The sequence below is a fragment of the Dermacentor andersoni genome, chromosome 9 (assembly GCF_023375885.2).
Source record: "Dermacentor andersoni chromosome 9, qqDerAnde1_hic_scaffold, whole genome shotgun sequence".
NCBI classification, from domain to species: Eukaryota; Metazoa; Arthropoda; class Arachnida; order Ixodida; family Ixodidae; genus Dermacentor; species Dermacentor andersoni.
The window spans coordinates 31,947,108-31,966,455 of NC_092822.1; the positions used below are offsets into that span (position 1 = coordinate 31,947,108).

Here is a 19,348-nt window from a genome sequence, read left to right on the forward strand (position 1 = left end):
CTAAACGAGCAAGAAATAGGCAGCCGCCCTTTGAACGATTACTAACGAGATAGCCATCAGTTTTGTGAGCGCTAGAAGCCGAAACCGCCCGCGGAACAAAATCCAAACCGCCGCCCGCGCACGCGCCAATGCACAAGCAGTAGTATATAGACATGCCAGAGCAAACTAGCTCTAAAACAAACCATGCAACAAAAACCAAGAAAGGGAAGCGCGAGAAAAAAATTTCCTGTATTCTGTGATAGTGGCAGCACATGCCAGGAAAGAAAAAAATGAGGAAATTGGCGCGCTCTTTAAATGTACAGACAGCACTGTAAATATACGACATCGACCATTTTGGACTTGTTTGCGGCGCCGTATATTTACGTCATTGATCCTGAAAGGGTTAAGGATGTGTCATTTGTGCACATCGTGGATCGCGAATAATTTTGAAGGGCTTCTCCGAGCCATTAACAGCAATTTAGCAATCGCCAACTACTTGGTACCTGAGTGCACTGTTGTGCTAACAGTGCAGTCGATAAAGGTTCGATAAAGTCGATACCGATTTCCGTCTGCTAATGCGACTGCCTTAAGTTTGTCGCTGATTTTTGCACTAGCAACTCGCTTTTCGTATTCTTTTTACACATATCTTTAGACGTTTCGTATATTCAAGAAGTGTTCGAGCGCAGCTTTACACATCGGATTTACCAAAGCGGTGCACTTGTTTACATCGACGTCTACGGCCACAGAGCGTTGTTAGCATCAAATATTAAAGAAAAGGTGCATTGCCGATATGAAAAAATGTCACAACATACAGGTATCTGCATATGAGTTGCATTGTTCCACCCCAAGACGAGTCAGTACGAGTAGCTGAGCCACTTAAACAATCCCAAACTCATCCAGCAGATACATGTATTACGGGCTGTTAATTTATTACTGATTCTCGCTTTTCTTTAACTTCATCGTACTTACAGTTTGCGCATCATGAAGCACTATTAGAGAAAACTGTGCTCGCATAATGGCCCATTGATAGACCGTGTCAGTGTTGGCATCGTGAAAACATGGATACCCTCACCGACATCATTAATACCCATCTAGCCACCCTACCATTGGTATAACTGAGTGAGGCGATTGTTTATGCTGCTGTATCGAATGCGCCGTCTTATTGTTTCTCGTTTGACAGCGTGTCTCTGAAATTAAGAAATGTGTCAGCATAACGACACATTCAGATCTGCCGGTAGCAGGTGCACGAACTCGAAAGCGCCTTTTGAGTGCAATTTTGAGTGCAATTAATTACATATGCAAGCGAAGGCACGGTGGCTATCGCGTTGTCAGTTCGACAGCCGATCACACAGGGATCAGTCAAATGATTGTCGGCACACCGTTTAGATTGGCGCAGTCGACAAGAAAGCCCGTCGCAGTACAACTTACGCTTGTCGGTTGTGTCAGCTGCCTTGTATGGTAAAAGTGTCGCAGCGACACAGTGTGCTATGGCCATTCGTAGGCGTGAGCGTCTTGTCAGTCTCGTGTCGACTGACTTTTACCATGCCTTAAACAAGTACGTGAAGTCAGGCGTGTGCTGCCACCACCAGCCAGTGTGAGTCGACGCTGCAAGAAGGTTTCGTCAACAATGTCATGTCTTAAAGGGACACTAAAGCGAAACAGTAAATCAGTTTAGACTAATGAAGTATTGTTTGAGAACCCTGCAGGCAGTCACTTCAAAAAAATAGTTTGATTATTAGATGAGAAAACGAAGGTCCAAGTATCAGTATTTGAATTTCGCGCCGAAACCCCAGCGCCGGTACGTCACCGTGACGTCAGGGATTCCAAACTATGTTTTCGCATTTGGGCCGTGTTGGCTGAATAAACGTTCCCGAAACTTGCCATGTTTATTATTTGGTTCCTTTAGAACACAATGTAGTCAACCTGTACCGCTACATATAATTAGTAGGCCCTAGAAGATGCCATCAAAATCCAAGACGTCACAGCCCCCAGGTGCGGGAACTTAAGTAGGCGTCGCCACCCGTATTTCGTTCTTGCACTTTTTCTGGCTTACCAAACGTCTTATCGTTGTAAGAGTGGCGTTTTTGGTGTTGTAGAACGGTAATTTACTGATGCAGAAGAAATCATTTTTCACTTTAGTGTCCCTTTAAATTGTTGCCGTCAATGAAAGGTGGCAACTGCATGGCTCACGGTGCAGTAAGGACCACAATGTCCTGCTCACTTTCTGCTTCAAAGTGGAGTTGCAGTCTTACACCTTGGAGGTTTTCGGCACTGCACCGACGTACAGCTACCAGTGGAGTTTCAACGCGGTAGACGGCATGAGTGTTTGCAGCGGGCGCGTGTCTGGGCACCTTTTCTTTTCCGGAAAGCTTTCCCCCCAAGATCAAGCCGCACGCGCTACCTTTCCAAAACGTTTTGCGACTAATCCGCTAGGGCAGGGTGCATACACTGTAGCACTGTGAGAAAGGCGGATAGACCCACCCACAGTCCAAACGTAGACACACTGGCAGACAGCTGCCAGCAATTTCTTTCAGTTATCATCACCCTTCAGCACTGCGGGATTGTAAATGTAACAATGCGAGGTGCTCTGACCTCAAAAATTACGTTGATGCCCTTTAATCGCGAGCCGCACGTACGTTTTGAGGGAGGGGGCCAGCAAAAGGCGAATTTATGCCACGTGCACAACACAGTTTACCAAAAGTTGAGCTGAAAATTAGTTTTGCTGCACAAACAAACCGCAACCAATTAATTAAAGCTCTTTCCTTGGGGCTACCTACTGGGCGGTGGTATGTATCCGAGAGATGATTTCAACATTTTGAAATTGGCGATTGAAGTCATTGATCTCCAGTGATAGAATTTAATTGGTTTAGTAACAAAAAGAGTGAGCTACTAGCCCAGCTTGGTGCTTAGTGTCCCTTCGAAAGCTCTCATGAAAGGAAACCTTAGCAGTTTGTTCTCACCATGTCTGCTCCAAATCATTTGAATACCTGCCCGTGTTCATGGCAAAATAAGAAAGACGACACACACAAAAGAGGAAGTAACTTCTTTGTTTCTCGAAAGATTGGTTCGTTGGCACAGGTTGTTTGCAACAAAGCCTTTTCTGAACCTCTGTTTCTGGAAACGGATCACTGTGTTCACATTCCCCATCAGTTCTGGGCTCCCCAATGCGACGTCTGAAACGAAAGAAAGAAAGCGCACAAAAGAGGAACATTATTTTCGGCAATAGCAGTGTTACTGTTTTTTACATTGACTGATATATCACCACACTTTGAAGTGAGCAGTTTCTTATAAAATGAACGATGAGCAGAATGCTTTTTGCACAGTTCTATAACCACTAACAAGGGTTTAGTGAGCATCTGGTTAGAAGCTGCGAGTCGAAAATCATAACCGCATAGCTCCACGTTTCAGAAGACTTTCACGTTACAGCCTCCTATTATTGCATAGATTTTGTTATTCGATGCAGCAAGTGATGTGAAGAAAAAATAATAAAAATGAAAGAAAGGCTCTTGATCTCTGTTGCACTGAGTTAAATAGCCATTTGAAACACCTGTTGGAGCAGACAGCAAAGGCATCTTGTTTGTTATTGTCTCTCTTGTCATGTGTTTCACTTGCCTATTACAGAATGAAAAGGCTTTCTTTTATCTGCCATTTTTTACAGCGATGCTGTGAGAGTTGCAGAATGGTTTCCGCGTGGCAAAGGCCGGTGTGTGACGACATGTTCAGCATCAACGCACCCCAATGTGTGCCCCCCGACTTCACTTTGAAACGTAATGATCAATGATTATAAAACGAGGGTTACCTTGCGTACATCTCTTTCGAACAGACAACTTATATATATATACTATATGCAGTTTTTCTTAACAAGTAATCCGTAAATTTGTTTCTCTCGTTGCCTTACAACAGCTCCGCATTGGAGGTAAGCTAGGAGCTTGTCCGGCTGCAGCAATGAAAGTTGACACCATGTAGGGAAACCCGCTCGAATGCATTCCAGTGAGGTTGTGGCCCAGCGAACAGATCCTTAGTGCTTCCGAAAGGTGCGAGAACTCGCTTATACAGCTTTGCTATCTGTTCTATCAGTTATTCAGATTGGCATGCCTCTGCAAAGGATTTTTCTTTGTTTGGGGGCCTCACTGAGGGGCAAGGAAACTAGAGCTGCATCATCAGCGTAACACCAGTGCTGCACTGGTGCTACACTACCACCCCCATGCCCACTTTAGTGCCCATACTCCACCAGAGCTGTGAGTGTGCCATTAGTGCTACACCAGTGCTATGCCACTACCTCATGCCCACAAATTTAGTGCCCGTACCCGGTCGGAGCTGCTGAGTCGGTGCTCGAGGTGGCCGATCTGCTGTTGAGAGCGGAAGTGCAGGGCCTGCGTCTTGTCGATCAGCTGCTGGTACGGAGACACGGCCTGTGTTCCCATCACTACGTGGCCCTGCGGAGCAGAACACGACGAAACATTGTTAGAAAACAGGTGCACACACTGAAAGTTACAAACAACAGTAACTGAACTGCAACTAAAGCTCTATTGCTGCAGGTGGTCAAGCGCTTGCATATGTACTACCTTAACCCTGTGATGCCCCCATGGATCGCATACATATGCTGTGTTGAGTTTGATGCCTCAACACTGGTATGCTCCTGATATGCTATAGTGCAGTTTCAGCTAGGGATAGTTCAACACACCAATTAGTAGTCAAATAGTGTACTAATTTCTAACTCAATAAGTTTCTTTTTTCTTTTTTTTTCTTCAAATGCGCTTTCCATGGCCAGAAATGAAGGTGAACAAGTTCTCGTGAGTTTCCTTGACGTGGAACTGTGTTTGGGCATTACAGGGTTGAAACACATGTACAGCCGCCCAAATGTTTAGCTAGCTCGCGCCAACTTTTCTTTACACTGGTATCCTATGACTGAGCGCATTTGCGAGGCAGTTAAGGTTATGTGCATGTTCACTCTGTCGTAAAGTGCTGTTGGCTGCACGTGCGATACCAAGTTTGCATAGTTGTTTCGAGTTGCGTTCACTGGAACTTGCACACGAGTTTCCCATGGCAAAAAATGCCAGCCAACTAGCCCACCAATATCTCCTCTACAACACAATGTGATGAAAGTCTCCAATCCACTCCTTGTTGGGGCAATACCCAAGCCACAAAGACTTTTGAATGCAGTGTATAAACAAGCTGCAAAGGGCAGCATTGTGAAGCTGGTAGTGGCATTGCTGCAGTCACATTCTGTGCAGGCAAAAGAGCAAATTGTGGCAAGCCTTACTGGCTTGAATCTTGTATGCAAGATTGTCATGACTAAATTTGCGAAAGGTTGTTGTTCGAAGCAAGAGCGAAAGTTCGCTTGTGGAAGTCTAAGAACTCCAAACTGAATTTGCAGAATGCAGCTTAAAACAATGGTTATAGTAATGTTGCTTAAGCGGGGACACAGGTTGAAAAAACCCAGAAGGATCAATTCCTTGAATGTGCAGTTACCGATTCATGTTCATGGAAATTTTTATGCATCTTGGATCAATATTTTAGCCATAATAGTGTTTTATATAAGGTCGGCGAGCTGAATTTTCACTGATGAATGCACAAAAAAGGGCCTTTCACCCCGACTCGCGGCTGTCGTTCTACGTTTCTGATCGCAGCCATCTTGGCCTTGTTTAAAAAAGCCACTCTTCTTTAGTTTTCATGGCAGCACTGCTTCGTGCACTCAATTACTACGAAGAGAAAGCCAGCGAAAAAGTTGCCCCGATGTGCGATTTCGTTCGTCGACTGAGACGGACATGTGACCACAAGCGTGCCTGCCATTGGCAGATTTTCGTCGTCTGCTCAGAAGCTTGGCGTGCAACATTGTCAAATTCAGTTAGCTACAAAGCATAAATTCAGCGAATGAAAAGAAACACAGGGTGTTCAACTTTCGGAAGTGCGCGGTAGCTTCGGACGACTCCCAAGGTTTTGTCCGAATTAACCGGTGTGTGGCCAAATACATCCAACTTAACAAGGGTTTGATGTTACTAACGGATACGCCTGCCGGGACCAGAGGGCAAATGCAAATAATCCGATTTTCCAAATTAATGGGTGTGAAAGTAAGGAGGCTTTACTGTACATACGAGTAGCTGCCGCCATGGCTTTCCTTTTTTACCCCTTTCCTTGTTCGTTCGCCCTGCATCTCATCTGCGTTCTCCTCATCACTGCTCCCTGAGGCAGCCCACCTCATGGAGCAGTGTGCTCATTGCTTCACTTGTCTGCAGTATTTCCTGGCAGCTGCATTACAACTGATATTTTGACTCGCACGGCTGCACATAACCAGTATGCGTATACACGGAGTTCTATGAGAGAGTAAATGGGAGTCAAAAAAGAGCACGTTATAGCCAGTCCTGCACTATAAGCAGTTACGTTGTAAGTGGTCTAAACTGCATAGTCAACACATGTACCGAATCTCCATTCACTGGTAACATAACAGAAGCCAGCCACGCTGTGACGGACAACTGCGGGTTTCTTCACAACAGTTACTCCGTCCATCACTTAATTGCCTCCCTCATCGGCGCAGACATTGAGGAACGTGTTGTCGTCACTTGAAGCTGCCCGAAGGTTCTTGGCGACAAAGATCAGTCGGCCGAGACGGTGTCGTTATTTCACACAAGGAACAAATGTTGGATGCATGAAGCGCTCGGCGTTTGCACAAAAAAACAGCCTTTACAGCAGTTGGCAACTTGGCCTGGCTCGTTCCATTGTCCTGGCACAGCCAGTGACTACTTGATCGACTAGGGTTCGCTAGTTTCAGTTTCAACGAGGCACGAGCAACATGGCCGGCGACCGTGCCAGTGACACATAAAAACAAAAATATCTTTCTGCTCGACCCGATGGCTGAACTGGCACGTGGTTGTGCATGCGGAGTCTGAATTATCGTACGGCACATATTAAGGTGTCAGAAATTTCAGTCATCTTTACACATTAAGTCTATGGTGCCAAGAGGCTGTCCAGATATTCCAGATGTCCGAATTATCGGCAAATGAATTATAGGTCGGAAACTGTAAAATGCTGGTAGACGTCCAAGTAGTGAACATAAGGTATATGAGAAGCTGGGCAGTTAATGTTACGAATAGAAGGGATGACATGCAGTCTGTTTAAGAAACAGAATAGGTGCCAAGGGAAGGAAAATACAGTCAAGGGTTGCGATGAGCACAGCATACAACAGTTTTCCAATAGTCTCTGCCACACGTGCGTACAAAAAGGTCAGCTCGTGCTGAAAAAGCACATTTGTAGCAATGACCAGGCAAAATACGCACCAGCTTTGAATCGATCTTGGCATCAAGGTGGGCATTGCGGATCAAGTTAACGATCCACTTTTCGGCAGCTTCAGGCGTCATGTTGAGCTTCTCGGCCAACATACTGAAGAAAAAAACACACGCACACAGAAATGAGACATTCTGCAGTGCAATAAAATAGAACATGAAACAGCTAGAACTATGGGATACATAGAATTACATGGGTAATCTTGATATCATGTTGGACAGATATCGCTGGAAGTAGGATGGCTATATGCTTTTCCAATTTTGAAGTGTTATAAGAAGTGCAGACCCGAAAGTATCGCCACACTGCTCGAATAGCTATGTGGGTCTGAAGCATTATTTCACAAATAAAGAAAAACGCTTGTAGAAAGGTTACTCAAAAGTGCTTTTGGAGTCATGGTGGCAGTAACGTACAAATATGACGTAAAAGGATGGACAGACAAAGGAACAACTTGTCAACTTAAGATGGCCACTGTCTAATTAGCCGTCCACAACAAGTATTGTAACACAGCCTACGGAGCCCTATGTTTGAAAAGTCAGCAGCCGTACTTGATGGAGATGCACTCGTGGATGCGGCAGAAGGTCTCAAAGATGAAGAGGCGGGCGTTCTCGATGAAGTCGTCCTGACAGGCCACCAGGAAGAAGTCGTTGGAGAGGACCACCTCGCACTCGCGAAGCTTCTGCTGAGCCTTGTCAAAGTCGAAGTTGACAAACAGGCACTCCACGAACTCGGTGATCGGGTCATGGTAGGTGTACGACTCCTGCGCATCAAGCGTTCCAGAAGGGAGTTGGTAACGTAAGCGACACAATGTCTCGATCAGTCATGTGTCGAGGCCAAGGTAACCAAGCGATTCCATTCAAATTTTCCTTTTCCTTTGTGCGCTCCATCAGTGGTTGGAGTGCAGCTCCAGCTATGCTATCAAGACTGGCTCTTTACGAGCAGGGAATAAATGAAATTGCGGGGTTGTAGCCCACTCCCGGTCATGTGTCGGGCCCCACCCAACACACTAAAATATTGGTTTCGCTCAACTGTCAAGCAGCAACCAGATTGTGCACAATCCTAAAATTGGCCTTTGCCGCATAACTTAAATAAGTCGCCGTGCACACGTGTTGACCCCTATGGTGACTTCAATAGTGACACCATTAGTTGCAGCATGTATCGGCAGGGCTTAGAAGAGAGCGAACGCGTTGAACGTCACCTCCCATCGAAAAGACCTATTTTGAACCTGCCCTAGGAACATTTTCAAGCAATAATGGCTAGCAGCATGCGAATATTCGAAACACTGAATATTCTATTCGAATCAATTATTCGATTCAATTACAAAAACACATTCACTGAGTGTATTGAACCGGGAATATTGAGGGTATTGAACCGGAAGCTAAAAGCAAAAACAGTGAAAAAAAGAATTTATTGTTGCTCTAGCCAGAGCTGAAATAGAACATTACCATTTTTCTTCCCTCCAGAGCAAAAGCAAAAGGAAAGAAAATTACGGTTTTCGGCTCGGGTAGGCAACCTTTCCTGGAGCTTTTCATTCATGCATTGGTTGCACTGGTTGCTCAATTAAGCTACCTCATTTCTATATACACAAAACCTTCCCTTCATTTTAAAAGTAGCATCACCGTTAGTATAGTTTTTGGCATATTGCATCAGAGGACAGACTAGGCGTTTTGTTAACGCAGCAATATTTACATCGCATCAGACGTGCGGACTCGTCAGATTGAGATATGTGTAAAGTAGCCGAGACAGTGGAGTGCATATACTTGTTGCTTGTCCACAATATGATGGCGAACGGGAGGCATTGGTCTCTTCATTAGCGCCAAATAACAACAGGCCATTCAGTGAAAAAGTGTTACTGGGCCACTGACTGGACATATAATGAAGCGAAGCCATCAAGGCTCTCTCACATTATTTGGCTAACCCAGGCCTAGATTCAAGGCTGTGAACGGGCCCTTCGAACATGAACATGCACGCAATTGCATCCTGCTGGCTGTCATTACCCCTCAGTCTCCTATTTCTCTCCTCTTCCCTTTCTCCCCGAGCAGAGTAGCAGACTGGAGGACTCTGTTTCCTCAATACATTGTCCCCTCTCTCCGTCTTTCGCTGAACAAAGCTTCGCTTCAGAAAGATTCCAGCACTGGTATTGGATCTACAGAACTCCTCTGTAATTACTCGCAGCCTGAAGAACAAAACAGGCATAAAGAGCATTCTTTACTCGTCGTTTTGCACCACAACGAACTCGCCCAAACCTCTACTCTAATATTCTATTCAATTCGCACTTGGTTTTCATTATTAGGGTCCGCTTTGTATTGCATTTGTATTCTGGGGTTTTATGTGCCAACACCTCAATTTCATTACGAGGCATGCTGTAGTGGGGGACTCCAGATTAATTGGAACTCCAAATTTTTTGACCACCAGGGAATCCTTAACGTGCCCCCAAGAATCCACTTCGAAATTGAAAATTTGACATTTGCACACTCCTAAGAATGGTAGTTCACTGTGTCCTGTTATGGTATTTACCTAATTCTTACACGCATTTTATTTTCCCAAAGAATACTGGGTCATAAATTAACTGCACTGTACAGTCGGATTTAGAAGCCAAATCCATGTTTGTGACATTGGTATGCTTTACTGCATAACATGGATGTATTGCGGCAATGCTGACTTTGGGAAACGGGCTGTCCTCGTGCAACACATATTAGACCCTTGCCCATCTTTCTTGGTAAAAAAATCAAGCACGCACAACCTTTCTTCTTTGTTTGGGAGCTCTAATATAATTTTTATGTTACTTTTCTCCTTCAGACACATAGAAAGTGGGTGCGCATGAGATTCAGGGGCATGTTGGAGTAGTGCAAATACTTCCAAATGAATCAGCGTTGTGTTTGGACGTCTTTTCTGCAGCTTGTTTAATTCGACCCACCGGGTAATTCACTCATTTTCGTCAGCCTCGTCGGGGTATTTTTGTAGCATCTGCTGCCTCGCTTGCCAAGTATGAAATGGAGTATAATCTCCACAAGAAGATCAACTGCCCATGTAACTCTCTAACCCACGCTGCCACTTTCCTACTTTCTAAACATCTACACACAACCTACCCTAGTAATAATAATGGGACTTACCTGCTGAATGACCTTCACAAGGTCACGAAGCGCATTTCGCTTCTGCTTGTTGGTGATGACGGCACATGTCAGGTACCTCAGGATGTGCGGGCAGATGGTCTGTATGGTGTTCAGATACCTTGACAAGGAGCAAGAGGAAAGAAAAAAATATACAGAGAGATCTATCATATTATAACATAGGTGTGACCGTTCTTTGCAAGAAGTTGTAAAAGTGTTTCAATCCGAAAGCTAAAGTTGCACTGAATGCTGCCTTTGGAATAAAACGAGGGCGGGGCTAGGAACTTAGGCAAATTCCATTGAAAAATTATACTAGGGCAAACTCACTGGATGTTTATGCCACTAAAGACGTCACCAAGACTCCGAAAACATATAGTTGCTGTTAACGAGACTAAAAAGCATGCCTGCAAGCTTGTGAACTATAAAACTTAGTAAAATGCTGCAGACATGACACTTTGGGAGTTCATGTTTTAAAGCTAGTCCCCTGAGCCATCGCCTTTCGAGGGATACATACACACTTTGTTAATGATTATCTGTTCTCTAGATGAGGCACACAAGCAACTGCAAACTCTGAACAGCAAGGACTTGACACACAACTTATCTTTATTTTTTTGGGATCACAGCAACCTTTTCAAACACTCTGCTTCTGCCGATTTCACCTGCTTCAGGAACTTCTCTGTTATGAACTTCCATGCAATAAGTACCCCTCCGGCGTCCTTTCACCACAATGAGACTTCGAATGGAAGGTCCAGAGGCCGAGCGAAATTTTCTTGCGACATAATTCTTTTTTTTTTAACGACAACTCAAACATTCATAAAATCATAAAATGAGCACAAATTTGTATACGTTATGGAAAATTTGGGAGAGTCAGCAGGTGTGCCAAAACCTCACTAAATTGGGCGACTTTCCTGCCAAGTTGCCAATAACACTGGCACAGGACGGGACTTACTGAGGCTGTCCAAGGAAGAGCTCGATGATGAGGTCCCGGCCCTTGGCATGGTTGAAGAAGACAAACAGGCTCCAGTGGATGAGCCAGGTACGCTGCTGCAGGGAATGCAGGGGCGACGAGAAATTCTGCGCAGAAGAGGGGAGGCGGAAATCGGAAACTGCCTTGCCCGTTCCGAATGCTTCTCCAAGAAACCAAGCCAGCGAAGCAATGTCATTTTACCAGAAATGTCGGTGCATTTGCTCACTCGTCAGCACTCCTTCACGTTCCCCCCTCCAGCCTCCTCATAGTCACCAATGCTCACTCGTGTTAGTAGTCACTTTTGTTCATACTTACTGGCACCCAATTATGCTCAACGCTAGTCCCATACTCATGTTCATCCAAAACTCACCGGCACTCACTCCCGTTCATACTCATGTTAACTGGCACTAACTCACGTTCATACTAGTGATGCCAAACTGTAGATAGTTTAATTATTATCAAACTATTCATAGTACTATCAACAGTGCGCTATCGATAATGTAAGGTCGCACGATATACCATATGTAAACACTGCAACACAAGCTTGCGACGTTACGATTTCTCAATTGCATAAAATGAGGGTTAGTCATGATCAGTTTTCACAAAATTTCTAGCAATATCATTAGCCAAGAATTGCAGAAGTACTGATCATTTTTGTTATGTTATCAATGCTTTCATAGCAAAATATTTTAATATTGATAGCACTACCGATAGTACTGTTTAAATTATGGATAGTTAAAAAAAGTTATCGAAACTATCGACAGTCAATTTACCAACAGTGTTGCATCACTAGTTCGTACGTCTATCACACACCTGCCATCACTCACTAACACTCGATCTCACACCTGTGAAATGAGTGTGCAATGCGTTTGATTCTGTGTGTACTCGTGAGTGAGTGTGCGAAGCCATGGATCGTTTACATCACCTTAGGCGAGATATTTTATCATAACTCTTACTGTGCCTACACTGGAGTGGTGTGCTCTTGCTTTCTTTCTTCTTAAAGGAGACATTCAGTATTCGATTCAATAGGTTATAAAAAAAGAATGTTCTTAAATATTTGTACTTGACTTTATTAAATGATTTTGCTATTCGAATGCCCCTACAGCTTAGATATTTCAGAAACATTAAAAAGATATCAAGCAAAACCTTCTTTCATTACATGGCACCATTACTATATGAAGCTTTTCGTAGAGAAAGCTACAAATGATCCAGAGAAAGGCTACTAGGTTCACTTAGAATAGTGGTAAAGTTAGACCTCAATATAATGAAGTCGGTAAAATCGGCACAATGCGTTGGCAGGCTAGTTGGTGCGAATCCATGAATACTTTGTTTAGCGCAAAACAACAGACACAAGAAGAGAGTAGCGCCTTGTCCTGGTCGTCTTTCTTGTGTCTGTTGTTTTGCGCTAAACAAAGTATTCATAAAATCGGCAATTTGTTTCGTTATGTCAAAACTTCGTTACATTGAAATCAGACTTTAATGCAGATAAGTACAGTAGCAGATAGATTTTTCTTACATGGAAGGGGCCACAAAATTTTCCAAATTATTGGGCAGTCACAAAAAGCACATCTCAATTAGGAAGAAATTTCATTGATTGCTTAATTTTAGATTCGGCAACCCGAGATATGATTTCACGTGGGGTCAACGATATCTTCACATCGGCAGTGCAAAGTGAGGCCTGCTATACTTCTGTGTTCACTCTGCTGCCACAACTGACGACTCTATCATGAAAAGCACAGGCAGAGTGGAGGGAATGGTTCAGCTGCCTCTCGCTTCAACGCATTTCTGAAACTGGACATCATGCAACCTCCAGCACTAAATGCATGGGAAGACGCCGCATATGAAGTCACGTATGTCTCGGCTCGCAGCATTTTCACCCATCACAGATTACCTCTCCAAGAAAGAATGCGCGGGACAGCGCTGACAGCCACATGCAGCTGTGGCTGTGCTAGAGGAGGAAATGCACACTGACCTACCCCCCCGCTCGCATAACAAGGCAGGGTGCATCAAACCTGAAGCCCCCATCCTTCTGGTTTCAACCTTGCATGCTTTCGCTCACACCCAAAGCATACGAAGCATGGGGCTAACTGCACTTGGATTTTATACGGAACTGACACTGCTTCACTTCAGTAGTAGCTCTTGATTGCATGGCATACTATCTAAGAGGTGTGTTCACAAGCAGCTATTTGCAATTCAGCTATCTGACCATACGTGTCAGGGAAGTTTTCATTTACTGTCTCGGTATTCTTCCACGGTGTCAGTGCAATTCTGTTATATTGAGACTTTAAATACATGGTGTTCTGTGGACAAGAAGTCAGAAAAAGTTTAATAATTTGTTATATCGAGCTTTAACTCTATACTGTACTTACTTGAGAATAGGTCGAACATAAATTGGTTGACTCCTATACTGTATGTACATTGAACTCGCCAAGAAATGCAAAATTGTGATACGAACATAGGCTGACCCATATCTATGTAGAAAAAACCGAAAAACTGTGAACATGACATACCTTTTATTTACCGTAAGCTCGGCTACTAAATCTCGCTAGCTGATGCCACAAGCGGCATCCTCATCGGAACTGCCCGAGGAACCGTCGGATGCTTCACAGGCATCCTTGGTACCCCAAATGGCGTCATCCTTGGTGTTGTAGAGTGGGTTGGATATTCAGCTTTCGTTAAACACAGTTTGGATAATATTCAGACTAGTTTAACGCTGGCATGACGTAGGACTTCCATTAGCTCAGTATTTCTGCTCGCTTTGTTCACGAATGTAGGTCGAGAGTCTTTGGTCACGAATAATAGGTCAATAGCTTATTTTGTGTAACATTTCTGAAAAAAGGAAAAGTCAGCCTATATTTGAATAAATACAGCAAGTTAGTAGTTTAATCACAGAATAGAAAAGTCGCAATTGTATTTTCCAAGTATGACACGGCACAGAAGAAGAAAGTGATACGAACAAGCTCGCATTGCATTGATTTTGACGAATGTAATGCAGCTCACAAAGATGACAAAGAAAGGGTGACAAACTTCACAGACAGCTTACATTGCTGTCTATGTACTCTCGCAGCCGGCTCAGTTCATCGAGGGCCACATCCCAGTTCTGCATGAGGATCTCGGAGGCCAGCTTGCCCCACAGGTTGTTCAGGTAGTTTTTGTCATTGTTGGAGATCTGAAATTGCCAAGATTGCAACAGGTTGCAAGACAACACCGCTTCACAACTGGACAGATTCTAACCACTCACATGGTAGAATGAAAGATGCCACACACACGCATATAAAGGCTGCACTTTTTTTTTTCTTGTGATCTTGACGATATGCAGCCCTTTCAATAAGGTCAAGCCATTTCCATTTAATTTTTGAGGCCCTGCGTAATCCACATGATCCCATTGGACCAAAAGGGCGAACACATATACCGAGACCACGCCAAAGAAGGCACTGCATGACATGGACATTGTCCTCAGACATTTTTTTTTTCTTTTTCAGATTTTTGACCTGTGATGTTCGGGGTGTGACTGTCACACGAGGGGGCCCCTACTCGAGCATATATGGTAAATAGCAAAAAAAAAAAAAAAGAGCAAAACAATTTTACATGTCATTTACTTGAACTTGAACATGTCATCGTTTGAGCCAGTTGCTTCCTGTGGCTTCATGGTGACGATTCCCGCCTAAATCACCAATAGTGCCAATTTTCGACATGGTTCGGCACTAACATAAACTGTTAGATGCCATGCTTTACATGAAATGTTTGCGCTTGACTGCACAGTGAAAGCATCCCTCATTACTGTGTGGTGAACAACACAGGGAGAACAGAGGACTGTGCGTAGATGCGCCGACACAAAGAACAAAACTTAATTTTGTGACCGAAGGGGTTGCACAATGCTTCCACACTTCAAACTGCTGACAAACGGCACAGTCAGCAAACAAACAAGAAAAAGAATTTACAAAACACGGCTTCCACGGCAAATGTGGATTTATGCTCCGTTAAACCATGGGGCTCCTAATTTATCGACTCGCTGCACAGGTGATAAGAAGTACTACAGACTGAAACTATGAATTCAAGGCCTATTGCCTAGGGTTAGAGGGAATGCATTTTTTTTCCTCGTAGATCTCCCGTCCTGTAAACCTTTGTGACCGACTGTACATGCCGGAAACCCCCATGCTGGGCCTACAGGCGCAGAGGTCATTCTCTTCTGGTTTCTACCGCCTGCTTCAAGTCAAAGGCTCACACATAGAGAGGGTGCCACAATCCTACAGATAGTATTGCTGCGAGAACCACAGAGTTCGCTACTGAAATGACAAGAGGGAACCCTGACACTTCGGTCGGTCAGCTACCTTGACAGTGATGCTGATTACGTGGATTTGTCCGATCTTTTGTACTTGTGGCTTTGTTTATTATGCTTTGTCGACCTTTGTTCACCCAAATCTCCAAGCAATCCTAGTTTTCTAAACGCAGAAGGCTTTGGGATTTCGCAGACGTGCATAATCACCGCAAACTGTTGCATTTGCAACACAATATTTTGTTGAAGACTCATCAGCTAAGTCACAAAGCCGTTTGAAGCCATAAGGACAAAGTGTAGGCAAACCCATGTAGTAGTGACCGTCATCCTCCTGCTGGCTTAGCCACAACACTTGCAGCTCTCATAAATACTAGCGCCACAGTTCACTCTAGGTATTGTTGTATAAAAGTCTATGGTGTGAACAGTATTCTTCAGAGTGAATTCTTCTGCACGAGAATGGAACAATATTGAGCGGCACAGTCATGACGTGTAGGTACGCATTTGTGGATACTGGTGCCACAACATATGTAATTATAATCTCCATTTTTGTGTACAAAGTTGCACTGCACTTGCCACAAATATTGAACTGGTTGCACTAAAAAAAAGTACCGTATTTACTCGCATAATGATGGCACTTTTCTGCCAAGAAAAATTGATGCAAATTCAGGGGTACGATCATTACATATTGTAATGCTGTACATATTTCATTTTGAGGCTTCCCTGGTTCGGCTATGGCTGATCACTTCAACAGGAACAAACACCAGTGCTCACCAAGAAACGATGGAGGTACAGGCATTCTCCGGCACCTGTATATCCACCTGTTTCATACTGATGCTTCGCGTAAGCGTACAGGCGGTCAATCATTTCTGGATTTATCTGCAATTGGGAGGAGCATGTTAACAAGTTGGCATGTGTAAGTCACAGAAATGCAATAACAAACACAGCATTTGCACATGATGCTATTTCTTTACATTATAAAGACTCAGTGCTAGCTTGTGTACGCTATTCTAAAACAAAGCAATAAGCCTTCTCACCAGCGTGAGTAAGTCTGAACCACAGCAGTGAAGCAGACAAGAGAAGCTGGCGAAGAGTTCAGTTCATCAGAGTAAAAACACTGCTAAGCACAAGGTACTGGCAAACCAGACTCATCAGTGTGCTACTCAAACGCTTAGCAAGTTATTTAAGACTGTTTACACGAAATGGCAGCAGCCATACTACTTGGTGAATCTAGCATGTTGAATATTTTTTTTTTTCCTTTAAGACACATGCAAAGAGGGTATGACACAAGGTGCGGATCTGAAATCATTGCTACTTGAAGTTACCACTTGTGTAGCTATTTACATAAAATGTTAACAGGTTCGTTTAACGATTCTCCAACAATGGTGACATGTTTCTCATGTTTAGTGGATTGATTGATTCATGGGCTCTCTAACATCCCATGTTTCAGGATTTCAGGTGTCGTGACTTGGAAACACTTACGATTGATGACAATGCAGCACCACTTGCTCTCTCACGTTGACCTCAAAACGCTGCAGGGAGGCTACTTTCTCATGCGTTCGAGTAGCTTTCCTCTTGAATTACAGCGTTACGCTATGCTTCCCGATTTACTAATGCGATTAGATTAGCATACTTATCCTACCTCATTAACTTTGTGTCCATCTCTCTAGCCTCCTTACGTCGCTTTTCCCAGCGATTCAGGTTGTCTACTAGCTTTGGCCAGTAAGTACAAGCTAGCTGCAGCCTTGCTGAGGAGACAATTTAGGTCACCGGGTATAAGCCCAAACAAACAACTTACTCTACACAATTACATAACACAATCATTACAATATCTACAAATAAAGAACTTTCCACCACAAACTGATGTATGCATAACCACTTGAATGCTAATCACATTAACATAGCTAATCATCCCTAACAGGTAATTTTTGCCCAACTTTTCTTTTATTCTTTGCGTAGAATATGTAGAAAACAAGCTTTTCATACATATTCCGTTAGAATTTACTGTTTCCTTGAGAATTCGAGGAGTAATGACTTGGAAACATGTGTCGGTTATGATGCAACAGCACACAACTTGCATTCTCGTGAAAACACAAGGATTATAAGAGATGCTGTAGCGAAGAGCTCTGGATAAATTTTGACCGCCTAGGGTTCTCCAACACGCACCTAAATATTGCTGCGTGAGAGTCCGTGCATTTTGGCATATCTGAAATGCAGCTGCCGCAGTCACTGAACCACCTACATTGGTGTCACATTTTGTTGGCTACAGTGACAGCGGCAGGGTTGAGAGAAGCACCTTGAATTGAGCTGCTACAGCAACACAGGAAAAGTTGCCGGCCATTCGTCGATACAACTTCAGTCACTTCTAGCACTGAGAAAAGGTGTGAAGCCACTTGAATGGTCAATGGAAAGTGGCACAACTGTATGCTTAAGAACACAAGACTACTTACTTGGTTGCTGATCTGCATCAAATGTTCCAGGACTTGCCGGCTGTCCCTGATCGAAAAGAGCGCCATTGTCAAAACGAAAATCGATTCAGTCGACATCAACTACTCGCGGACGTCGCGTAATAACGCAACTTCTCGCTTTCCCACTTGAACTTACCGGCAACCTTGGATGGTTTTGCACACTTCGTCGTCCTGACAGGCTTCGATCAGAGCAAGCGTTTCAGTTTTCAAGACTACGAGCGTTTGCACGACCTCGCCTCGTCGCTGGATCATATCTAAGAAGAAAGCATTGCAATGAGTTTTTTTTTTTTTCACCTTCTATGCAACTTTAAAGGCATTACAGAACCAGGGAACGGGTGGGCTACCTTGAGGAACTTCAGCGTCCGGATAGCACATCCTGTAGACGTCGATGTTGAAGTCGACCATCTTGGTGTTCTGCAGTAGGTCCAGCTTGGCTTTGAGGAGGTCATCTTCATTATAGATCTGGAAGGCGGCGTAACGCAATAGTAAAATGATTAGGTAAATCGCGATCACGCAATATGGGAAGGAGGCAGAATTAATACGTCTAGCGCAGTCATTTCATCGGCTACGAAGCTCAGAATTGAAAACTTCAGCAATCGTTCACTTCTGACATAAACAACCAAGTGATTTCAGACAAAAACAACGCGACACAAGGCACTTCTACAAGAAAGTTTCCCCAATATTAACAAAGCCACGTTGTTTTGACACGCACAACCAGAACCAACATGGGAGGCAGGGACGGCATGACAACGGATTAACTCGCGGAATAATGGCAGTCAGACGGCATCGGACAACTAAACTTGGTTCAAGAAAGCGTGCAGACTTTATGAACACTTACACTCTTGTTCTGAAGAAATTCCAGCAGCGGAAATACCATATGCCGGTCAATGTACTGGCCGACCGTGTAAGTCAAGTCCCACTCGGCCATTTTGGCTGTGAAAGGAGACTTAGTTGCCAGACAACGCTGGCATCTACTGCTAAACTTCTCAAACAATCATCAAACAACCTGTGTTTCATGACTAGTTAGTCGTAAACAACCATTACCTAGCAGACTACTTTGTTTGCGAAGCTTACTACTGTAGTGCTTCAGGAACTAAAGACACTGTTATTGTGAATATTAAACAGACAGAATGGTGGGTTTCAGATATATCCCGTTAGGGGTGCTGCAAGCAGCAAAACTGAAACCAATAAGCTGAATTGGAGCGCGAAGTTTGACATATTTGGTCCTTTTTGCGTCACGTTTTCAGTGTTTGTTCTCTGCTTCCTTAAAAAA

General features: G+C 43.9%; 1 protein-coding gene across 1 annotated transcript; it reads right to left on the reverse strand.

Annotated features, from left to right (window-relative positions):
* Window positions 1-3,007: 3,007 nt before the first annotated feature.
* On the reverse strand, window positions 3,008-19,026 carry eIF3e (eukaryotic translation initiation factor 3 subunit e). The gene is made up of 12 exons (XM_050175212.3): window positions 18,914-19,026; window positions 18,420-18,537; window positions 18,212-18,329; window positions 18,058-18,103; window positions 16,382-16,486; window positions 14,378-14,503; window positions 11,317-11,441; window positions 10,371-10,488; window positions 7,806-8,017; window positions 7,254-7,356; window positions 4,287-4,415; window positions 3,008-3,152 (listed from the first exon to the last, which is right to left on the reverse strand). Exons 1-12 carry the CDS (start codon window positions 19,001-19,003, stop codon window positions 3,126-3,128), a joined length of 1,317 nt encoding a protein of 438 aa, XP_050031169.1. The 5' UTR covers window positions 19,004-19,026; the 3' UTR covers window positions 3,008-3,125.
* Window positions 19,027-19,348: the final 322 nt, after the last annotated feature.